This window comes from Triticum dicoccoides, chromosome 6B (assembly GCF_002162155.2).
Source record: "Triticum dicoccoides isolate Atlit2015 ecotype Zavitan chromosome 6B, WEW_v2.0, whole genome shotgun sequence".
In the NCBI taxonomy this organism is placed as follows: Eukaryota; Viridiplantae; Streptophyta; class Magnoliopsida; order Poales; family Poaceae; genus Triticum; species Triticum dicoccoides.
Genome location: NC_041391.1, coordinates 133,557,856 through 133,568,510, shown reverse-complemented (window position 1 = coordinate 133,568,510; position 10,655 = coordinate 133,557,856). Strand labels below are relative to the sequence as shown.

General features: G+C 43.1%; 1 protein-coding gene across 1 annotated transcript; it reads left to right on the top strand.

Annotated features, from left to right (window-relative positions):
• Window positions 1-544: 544 nt before the first annotated feature.
• Window positions 545-3,361, top strand: LOC119322069 (F-box/LRR-repeat protein 14-like). The gene is made up of 2 exons (XM_037595577.1): window positions 545-768; window positions 1,573-3,361. Exon 2 carries the CDS (start codon window positions 1,586-1,588, stop codon window positions 3,041-3,043), a length of 1,458 nt encoding a protein of 485 aa, XP_037451474.1. The 5' UTR covers window positions 545-768; window positions 1,573-1,585; the 3' UTR covers window positions 3,044-3,361.
• Window positions 3,362-10,655: the final 7,294 nt, after the last annotated feature.

The following is a 10,655-nucleotide window of genomic DNA, read 5'->3' as shown; positions in this document are numbered from 1 at the left end:
TTCCTATTCTCTTTTACTCATCTTAACTTATTTTTTCCATCCTTTATAGTTTTCTTGTTATTATTTTCCTAGGTAAAGAATGTCTATTTGTATGAACAAATTTGAAAGCGTGATTTTCTTCTTCAAAACATGAACATCTCTTTAAGATATATGTACATTTCCTTCACATGTAACTATGTAAGAATCCTCCGAAATACATGAACGTTAGCATTAATTTTTACATTCAAGAACATTTATGAAAATACATGTCCACTTTTTCATAAAAAAGCAAACATTTATCTCGATACATGTGAACATTTTTTTGTCACACATGAACATATGTTTCGCATATAGGAACATTTTAAAAAATTGCTAGACATTTTAATAAGTACATTCTTTTTTTCGTGGACATGGACATATTTTACAAGGTGATTTTACAATGCCTTAAAATTTTACTTATTTATTGAAACGATTCTATGAACATTTTATATCATTTTCTTACTTTTAGATTTTTCTGTGTTTTAAGAAAAGGTCTAGAAGGCCGAAAATAGCGCGCGTCGGCCCGCAGCCATTCCGGGTGTGGCTGGCCCATGTGAGCGAGGCGAGGCGCCGCTGCAGCTCGAAAAGAGAGGAAATGCGATGCGGGCGAGACTAGGGTTTACACTCTCCTCCGATCTTCCAAATCAAAGGAGAGAAGCACTCTCCTCCGGTCGAGCGGCGGCGGAGATACCCTCCTCTCCTCTCCTCTCCTACGGTCGCCGCTGTTCCTATCTCCCGGTCGTGTTCAAGGTACCTCCGTTTTCCGCTTCTCCTGACCCCTCCCCTGTTCGTATGTACACGTTTTTTTTTTAAGATTCGCTTTCTTGATAGGGGAAATCCGACCGGTAGTATCATCCATAATGTAGTCATCCTCCTAGGTAGTATAGAAAGCAAGCTTTTTGCAACTGAGTACTAGCTTAGGGTTGCAGCAGATAGTACTATTTCTAGTTGAACAGATATTAGAAGATTGGCGTTATCTATTTCTAGTTGAACAGATATTTCCCTACTCTCTTTCTTGCCCAAGCAAGAGCTACAAGTAGTAATCTGCATGCTCTGCTTTTCATGTTATTAATTAGGTGCCTCCACTCCAAATAAGTCGGTTCAGATTCAGCACGTGGTCTTCTTGCGGAATTGCTTGCGTCGATCCTAGCTCGTTTCTTTGTATTTTCTTATAGCTACTCCCTCCGTTCCGATTTACTCGTCGTGGTTTTAGTTTAAATTTGAACTAAAACCACGACGAGTAAATCGGAACGGAGGGAGTAGTTCATTATTCAGGCTCTGCTACTTATGGTGCTAGTTTAATTTAATGATGTGGCATGTAGTGTCATTTTTTCTTTCTAACAATCTAGAGACAGATAAGGTGCTAGCTAGCTACTTTGTTATGAAGAACACACAAGAGAAAATGCTCAAAGTTCATCAGTATATTCTTTGTAATGAGTGTCCGTCGCCAGTGCCATCTCCTTCTTCACATGCATTATTCTGATATGTCATAAGTTTGACTCCAGCTCTTTGCTTGTTTTCTGAACCTTGATATATATTACCTGATTGCTACAGCTGAATTTGCTCGATGGAGGACCTACCGGAGGCTCTGGTGACAGAGATTCTCAAGAGGATCACCAGCACAAGTGATCTGAATTCTCTTTCCCTTGTGTCAAAGCAGCTCTACAAGATAGAGGGGAATCAGAGGGGTGCTATCCATGTTGGTTCCGGTCTTTGCACTGCTACAAAAGCACTGACATCATTGTGCGCCCGGTTCCCAAATTTGCGGAAAGTGGAAATCGATTACACTGGTTGGATACGTGGACATGGAAAGCAGTTGGACAAAAAAGGCCTTTCTGTGTTTTCATCTCACTGTTCCTCGCTGACTGACCTCACCTTAAGCTTCTGTTCATGCATTGATGACTCTGGGCTTGGTTGTTTAGCTTATTGCAAGACATTGGTGTCTCTCAGGCTGAACTCCACACCAAAAATAACATCACATGGGCTTCTCTCGGTTGCAGTTGGTTGTACAAGTCTATCTGCTCTCCACCTTATTGATTGCGAGAAAATCGACAGTGTAGAGTGGTTGGAATACCTTGGTAGGGATCGATCGTTGGAAGAGCTTGTAGTGAAGAATTGCAAAGGTATCAATCATCATGACTTCCTAAAGTTTGGTTCAGGATGGATGAAGCTCCAGAAGTTCGAGTTTGAGAGGAAAAGAGGAATATATGATTGTGTTCCAGGTGATGTGATTTATGACTCCTCGTACGATGCTCACAGCATGGATATATATGATTTCTGCTGTGAGAGTTTGAAGGATTTAAGGTTGGCGCATATTAAAACTTGGCCAGAAGTAGGGCTTCGTGCTGTCCTAGGGAAGTGTAAAGCATTGGAGAAGCTTTGCCTTGAGTATGTTCAAGCCCTAAATGACATTGACATGATTGCATTATCTCGGAGCTGCAGCAACCTTAAAAGCATCTCACTTTGGCTCAACCTGCAGAGGTACTCTAGTGATATCAGCTATTGTGAAACCAGGACATCATTTACTGATAACAGCCTTTACGCTCTAGCCCTCAACTGTCCAATGCTTCAGATCGTAGACCTCAGCTTTACAGGATGTGCTGCTGACTGGCCATCAGAAATAGGATTCACACAACAGGGTTTTCTGGTGCTCATTCAGTCCTGCCCTATTCGTGTTCTCGTGCTAAATACTGCCAACTTCTTTGATGACGAGGGGATGAAGGCCCTGTCATCCTCACCATACCTGGAGACACTCGAGCTTATATTGTGTGAAGCGGTAACTGATGCTGGGATGCACTTCATTGGACAGGCCACACACTTGAGTAATCTCACACTTCGGTTGTGTCATGAGGTGACTGATGTTGGAGTGGCTGAACTGGGACATGCACATAAGTTAGAGTCTTTGGTTATCGATTGTTGCAGTAAGGTCTCTCTGCAAGGGGCGCGGGGTGTTGCCAAGTCGGTTCACTACTCGAGCAACTTCTCAGATGCCCTTATGAAGACAATTGGTATTGGCGGCTATTGATGAAGTGGTCACCAGAATTTTCAGTATGAATTTGCTGCTGAAGCCATTAAGTTGTTCAGTGTGCATCATTGGACAAGGCTGTGCATCATCCGACCTAGATTCACTTGTCTGGACTTTCTATTGCCTTATACCTTTACTGCTATGATTTTTTCTGTATGACAGTCTAATGATGATCCTTTGGACGGCATCTGGTGAATGAAACCGTAAAAGTAGGCACCACTCGTGTACTGTAATTCTTGTTGCATAATTTTACTCTCTAAGCTGTTTTGTAATCCGCACAAATCGTCTCTAAGATTCCCTGTTTTTGCTGTTTGATTTTATTGTTTCTACTCAAATGTTTTGAACCCTTTCTACCATGCAAGGAATATTGAAGACATGTATATCCTTCTGCTATTTTCGTGTGGCAATTTCGGTATGGATCAGTGTAGTAATTGCCAATGTTTCACATGGACCTGTACTGCAAAGGCGGCATACTTGTTTTGTTGATATTGATTCTACTTGGGGATGTCTTTTCTTTGATTCTCAAAATACAAGTTACGAGTAATTACTAGTAGCATAATTTTGGTTTTTAGATTCCAAGATTACAAATGCAGTGTACTCATCTCATGGAAGTTGAGGTACAACTGAAACTTGAGCCACTGAAGGCATATGACATAGCTGTGCCTGTGTGCTAATAACATGCTTCCAGAAATTTAGAGGGGGTCGGTTTTCTGTTTACATATCAACAGTATGATGAGTGTATGAAAAATCAGAATTGAGTGTACCATCTGAGAAAATCGTATCTAAAAGTTGGAGAAGCCAGCTACAAACTTTTGTCGTGATTGTCGCGTACTAAGTTGAAATCTGGCTGAAAAAACTGAACTCTAAAAAGTATTACGTCTTTTCCAAAATATATGTAAAACTTTTGGTAGGCTAAAGGTCGTACTTTGAGAATAATGATATTTATCCTCCGATAAAAGTGCGTACGTCTGGATAGTCACCTTCTTTAGCCTGAGCTCAAATGAGCTCGGGTGAACAGTAAAATAAGAAAAAAAAATCAAAAAAATCCGATTTTTTGTGACAAATGTTCTAAGAGCTTGAAAAATTTATCATGAAATCACATATGTGGAAGTCATGGCAAAATAAAAATAAAAACCAGTGCTCCAAAATTCTTTAAAAAGTAACATTTTCAGAGTATCACTTTTTTTTTGCCGAGCCTTCCAAGAATGTGATTCCATAACGAAATTTTGCATGCTCTTATAACATTTGTCAATGTTTATCATAAAAAAAATCAGATTTGTTGAAATCCTTTTTTATTTTTTTATTTTACTGTTAACCCGAGCTCATTTGAGCTTGGGTTGAGAAACTCCACTTCCTGTATGCCTATATTTCTTCCCCTTTTTTTTTCAATTGTTCTTTACTATCTTGAGTCACTGTGTAAGCTCACGACACCATCGGTATGTCTTCCTGCCTCCACGGGAAGTCGCAACTTAAATTATTTTCCGCGGCGGCAACATATGAGAAAGAGCAACTAGGCCCAGAAAGGAATACCACAACTTAAATTATTTTCCACGGCGGCAACATATTGAGAAAGAGCAACTAGGCTCGGAAAGGAATACAGGTCTCAGCCCAATACTCTGTTCGGCCCTCGGCAACACATGCATGTCGAGTACTCATCTCCTCTGCAATACTCTGTTCGCGGAGGAAGTTAATACACGAGGGAATTTTTCAAACACCTTTCGCAACACATGGTTTCATATCGAACTACATTTCAGAGATTCAGTTTTTGGAGAAGCCAGAGAATGAGAAGCAAGCACCAGCTCCCAGATCGACGGAGTGGATCCCTCCTCCAGAACATCATGTGAAAGTCAATGTTGATGCGGCAGTTGCGAGACATGGTGGTTTTGGGGTAGTAGCAGCCATTTGCAGAGATGGTAGCGGGGAGTACCAAGGAGCGTCAGATCCGTTTCAACAACATCGATGATCCAGAGACTTTGGAGACCTTGGCAATTCGTGAAGCTCTGGCCCTAGCGGATGACCTGCTCTATGTCAGAATTTCAGTGGCGTCAGACTGTAAGCTGGCCATTGAAGCGATCAAGAAAGGCACATGTGCACAATATGGGGCCGTGGTACATGAAATCATAGACCGTTCTAGAGTTTTTTCTTCTTGTTTGACTAATCATGAATTTAGGACCTCGAATGTTGAGGCTCACAAGCTTGCAAAGCATGCGATATCCCTGAGTTTTGGCCGCCATGTTTGATTAGGTCACCCAGGAAATTTGGATTTCGTCCCTGTAAACATTGTGACGGGTGAATAAAAGCTTTGCGAGTTTGTCTCAAAAAAAAAAGAGTACTCATCTCCTTCCGCTCAAAGAGGGTTTTAGCATGGGACTCGGTTGGTCGATCGACGCCTTCAAGGTCGTTCTTGTCTCCCTCACGTGTTGAATGTACTGCCTTTCCCCTGGTCCCGCCAAGAAAGCAACCAAAACCACTGTTCGACTTTCCCTATTAGTTGTTTATCGTTTAGCGATGCATTTTTGTTGTAGGATATGTTCGTTTCGTTTCTCTTTTACTTTCGCCTTCTTTTTTATTTAGATAACAGGCACACCGAGAGAGGATTTCTACCTCCTGGGAATATGGCTCTATTGAGCCAAATCCTCTTCTGATACCTCTCTTGAAAGCCAAGGAAGTCATGGGAACAAATGGAGACAAAATCCATGAAGAATCTTGTCTAATGTGAGCCGTTTCGGGCTTTTCTAGGTGTGGTACGAGCGGTGCTACGATCACTATGGGCGTACCGTGCGCCGTCGAACGCTCTAAACTCCTTATATAAATTGGTTGTCATTTCTTCGTACGAACTTTGATTTGACGTTCTTGGGCTCGTTGGAATTGCGTGAGCGACACCGGTGCACCTCTGGTACTAGATATTGATTTTCAACACCGATGACCAGGCTGCTTTATTAGAGAGAAAGAAGATCTTGAGCGAGATGGATGAGCTCCTTCTTAAAGAGGAGATTATGTGGAAACGGAGATCTTGCCTGGATAAAATGAAGTGGGGAGACCAGAATAGAAAATTCTTTCATAGAAAGGCTTCTTGGAGAGCAAAGAAAAATAATATTTCCATGCTCAGAAAAAGTGATGGATCTAACGGAGAATTTAGAGGAAATCAAGACTATGGTGAACTCTTTTTTCAAGGATCTTTATTCTTGTGATGCAACGGTTGATCATGCTCGTATATTCCGCTTAAATCTTTGGTGAGTGATGATATGAACGAAGCGCCTTGCAATCCTTTCTCAGAGCAGGAGATTAGTGATGCTCTCTTCCAAATCGGGCCGTTGAAAGCCCCGGGTCCCGATGGTTTTCCTGCTAGATTTTTTTAGCATAATTGGGGTTTAATTAAAGAGGACATTCACTGGTACGCGTCAGTGCTATACAAACGGTTTTTAACTCCTTTACGCGACGACATTTGGAACCGTCGCCAAGTGAGTGTGGGTGATAGGGGGTCCTTCCCGCACGACCCAGAAACCTTCGGGGATAGGGAGCCAAGATGCATATACAGTGCTCCTACTCGTTTGTGCTCGCATTGCCATCACAGTCGGTATTCTGTGGTGCTACGTTTACGATGCGCGACCCATCACAAACGGTTCGTTATTATAGAACGTGTATGATAAGCATACAATCACACACATTCGTTTTCCCCAAACCGTATGCGATAACTAATTAAGAAGATTAGCTAATCGTCGTACTAGTGTCGGACAGGATTACGAAACATCGGACCGTCGTAACATCGTCGTACACGACAACTATCGCACACGCTATTCTGTGGTGCTTTACGATGCATACTTCATCAGAAACAGTTCATGGTTGCAAATGACAACTGTGTGCATGCTTGCACATGTTTTCTCTCTGTGAACTATGTCGGATTATGGTGTATATCGCAAATGTTTGTGTTTACCAACCGTGTGTGCCGTAACGACCTGGAGAGCATAATTTTACTGTTATTTAATTGCTGCTATTTCAAATTGTATCGGATTTGAATTTGAATTTGAATGTATGTTATAGCTTTATTCATATCCACCTGGTTCAAACAACCAATGCATTATTCGAGTCATAGGTACATATGTTCAAGAATTACATAAGAATCAAATAAAGAATGATGAACCACAGTTGTATACTTGTACTATTAAAGACGGTAAAGAAAGAGGCGAAATACATTCTGGTTGCTGAACAAGCTGAAGCGGAATGCCCATATTGTTCCCTCCTCCACGCAGAAGGCACACACGATTAGTCCAACCCCTTGTGATGGCCGACCACCCATCCTTCAGGGTCTTCATGAAAACATCTAGATAATCATCGTGTTCTGGTAGAAATACTTTAACCTTTGCATGTCCACCAATCATGTAGTTTACTCTAGTAATGTCAACTATTGTGATGTCAGCTATTGTGAAACTCTAGTGATGTCAGCTATTGTGAAACCAGGACGTCATTTACTGATAACAGCCTTTATGCTATAGCCCTCAACTGTCCTATGCTTCAGATTGTAGACCTCAGATTTACACGATGTTCTTGTGACTGGCCATCAGAAATAGGATTCACATAGAAGGGTTTTCTGACACTCATTCAGTCCTGCCCAATTCGTGTTCTCGTGCTAAACAACACCAACTTCTTTGATGATGAGGGGATGAAGGCCGTCTCATCCTCACCACATCTGGAGACACTCGAGCTTATATTGTGTCATGCGGTAACTAATGCTGGGATGCGCTTCATTGCACACACCCCATGCTTGAGTAATCTCATACTTTGGGCATGTCATAACGTTACTGATGTTGGAATGGCCGAACTGGGACGTGCACATAAGTTAGAGTCTTTGGTCATTGAGTATTGTGGTGAGATCTCTCTGCAAGCTGCGCAAGGTGTAATCAAGTCAGTTAACTACTCCAACAAGTTTTCAAATGCCCTGAAGAAGAAACTTGGATTTTTGGGCAAGTGTTGATTAAGTTTTTGACTGTGCACCATTGGACAAGGCTGTGCATCATCTGACCCAGACTCTCTTCAATGAAATTTTTGTTGCCTTCTACCTCTACTGCAATGATTTTCCTTTATGACAGTCTAATGATGAATTCTGGACAACAACTGCAACCACAATTCTGGTTGCTTAATTTCTACTCTCTGTAGTCATTTCAAAACCGGCATAAGTAGGCCCCAAGAGTCCCTGATTTTACCGTGGAGGAACTATATGTCTGTTTGGTGTTATTTCAACAAATGTCATGAACCCCTTTTTTTTAATCATGGAAGTGATCTTGAAGACATATGTCTGCCTGCTATGTTCGCGTGGCAATTTTGGTACAGATCAATGTAGTAATAATAGTCCAAGTTGATGGACATGTACAAAGGTGGCATGCTTGTTTTGTTGATATCGACTCTATTGGAGGATGTCTTCCATTGCTTCTTAAAAGAATACTGGAAGTCACTAGTCTACCAGGAACAACTGGAACTTGAGCGACTACTGAGGGCATATAACATACTCGCTCCATTCCTAAAACTAAGGCGTATTTTTGTTTCGGTAAGACATGTATTTGACCAATAATTACTCTATAAATGTTGGGAACGCGGTAATTTCAAAAAAATTCATATGATCACACAAGATCTATCTAGGTGATGCATAACAACGAGAGGGGAGAGTGTGTCCACGTACCATCGTAAATCGAAAGCGGAAGCGTTTAGTTAACATTGTTGATGTAGTCGAACGTCTTTGCGATCCCACCGATCAAGTGCCGAACGCACGGTGTCGGTGTCAAAACCGACGGATCTCGGATAGGGGGTCCCGAACTGTGCGTCTAAGGTCGATGATAATAGGAGACGGGGGACACGATGTTTACCCAGGTTCGGGCCCTCTCTATGGAGGTAATACCCTACTTCCTGCTTGATTGATCTTGATGAATATGAGTATTACAAGTGTTGGAAATATGCCCCAGAGGCAATAATAAAAGGATTATTATTATATTTCCTTGTTCATGATAATTGTCTTTTATTCATGCTATAATTGTATTATCCGGAAATCGTAATACACGTGTGAATACATAGACCACAATATGTCCCTAGTGAGCCTCTAGTTGACTAGCTCGTTGATCAACAGATAGTCATGGTTTCCTGACTATGGACATTGGATGTCATTGATAACGAGATCACATCATTAGGAGAATGATGTGATGGACAAGACCCAATCCTAAGCATAGCACAAGATCGTGTAGTTCGTTTGCTAGAGCTTTTCCAATGTCAAGTATCTTTTCCTTAGACCATGAGATCGTGTAACTCCCGGACACCGTAGAAGTGCTTTGGGTGTACCAAACATCACAACATAACTGGGTGACTATAAAGGTATACTACGGGTATCTCCGAAAGTGTCTGTTGGGTTGACACAGATCGAGACTGGGATTTATCACTCCGTATGACGGAGAGGTATCTCTGGGCCCACTCGGTAATGCATCATCATAATGAGCTCAAAGTGACCAAGTGTCTGGTCACGGGATCATGCATTACGGTACGAGTAAAGTGACTTGCTGGTAACGAGATTGAACGAGGTATTGGGATACCGATGATCGAATCTCGGGCAAGTAACATACCGATTGACAAAGGGAATTGTATACGGGGTTGCTTGAATCCTCGACATCGTGGTTCATCCGATGAGATCATCTAGGAGCATGTGGGAGCCAACATTGGTATCCATATCCAGCTGTTGGTTATTGACCGGAGAGCCGTCTCGGTCATGTCTACGTGTCTCCCGAACCCGTAGGGTCTACACACTTAAGGTTCGGTGACGCTAGGGTTGTAGAGATATTAGTATGCAGAAAACCGAAAGTTGTTCGGAGTCCCGGATGAGATCCCGGACGTCACGAGGAGTTCCGGAATGGTCCAGAGGTAAAGAATTATATATGGGAAGTCGAGTTTCGGTCATCGGGAAAGTTTCGGGGTTCACCGGTATTGTACCGGGACCACCAGAAGGGTCCCGGGGGTCCACCGGGTGGGGCCACCTATACCGGAGGGCCCCATGGGCTGAAGTGGGAGGGGAACCAGCCCCTGGTGGGCTGGTGCGCCCCCCTTCCCCCCTGCGCCTAGGGTTGGGAACCCTAGGGGAGGGGGCACCTCCACTTGCCTTGGGGGGCAAGTTTCCCCCCTTGGCCGCCGCCCCCCCTGGGGTCCCTATATAAAGAGGGGGGGGGGAGGGAGGGCAGTCGCACCTTTGCACTTGGCGCCTCCCTTCCCCCTTGCTACACCTCTTCCTCCCGTAGACGCTTGATGGATCCCTGCTGCATCCACCACCACGCCGTCATGCTGCTGGATCTTCATCAACCTATCCTTCCCCCTTGATGGATCAAGGAGGAGACGTCACGTTGACCGTACGTGTGTTGAACGCGGAGGTGCCGTCCGTTCGGCGCTAGGATCTCCGGTGATTTGGATCACGACGAGTACGACCCCCTCAACCTCGTTCTCTTGAACGCTTCCGCTCGCGATCTACAAGGGTATGTAGATGCACTCCTCTCTCTCCTTGCTAGATGAACTCATAGATTGATCTTGGTGAACGTAGAATTTTTTTATTTTATGCAACGTTCCCCAATAGTGGCATCATGAGCTA

Coding starts and splice junctions, on each gene's coding strand:
- LOC119322069 (XM_037595577.1), top strand. CDS start 1,586: ATGGAGGACCTACCGGAGGCTCTGGTGACAGAGATTCTCAAGAGGATC.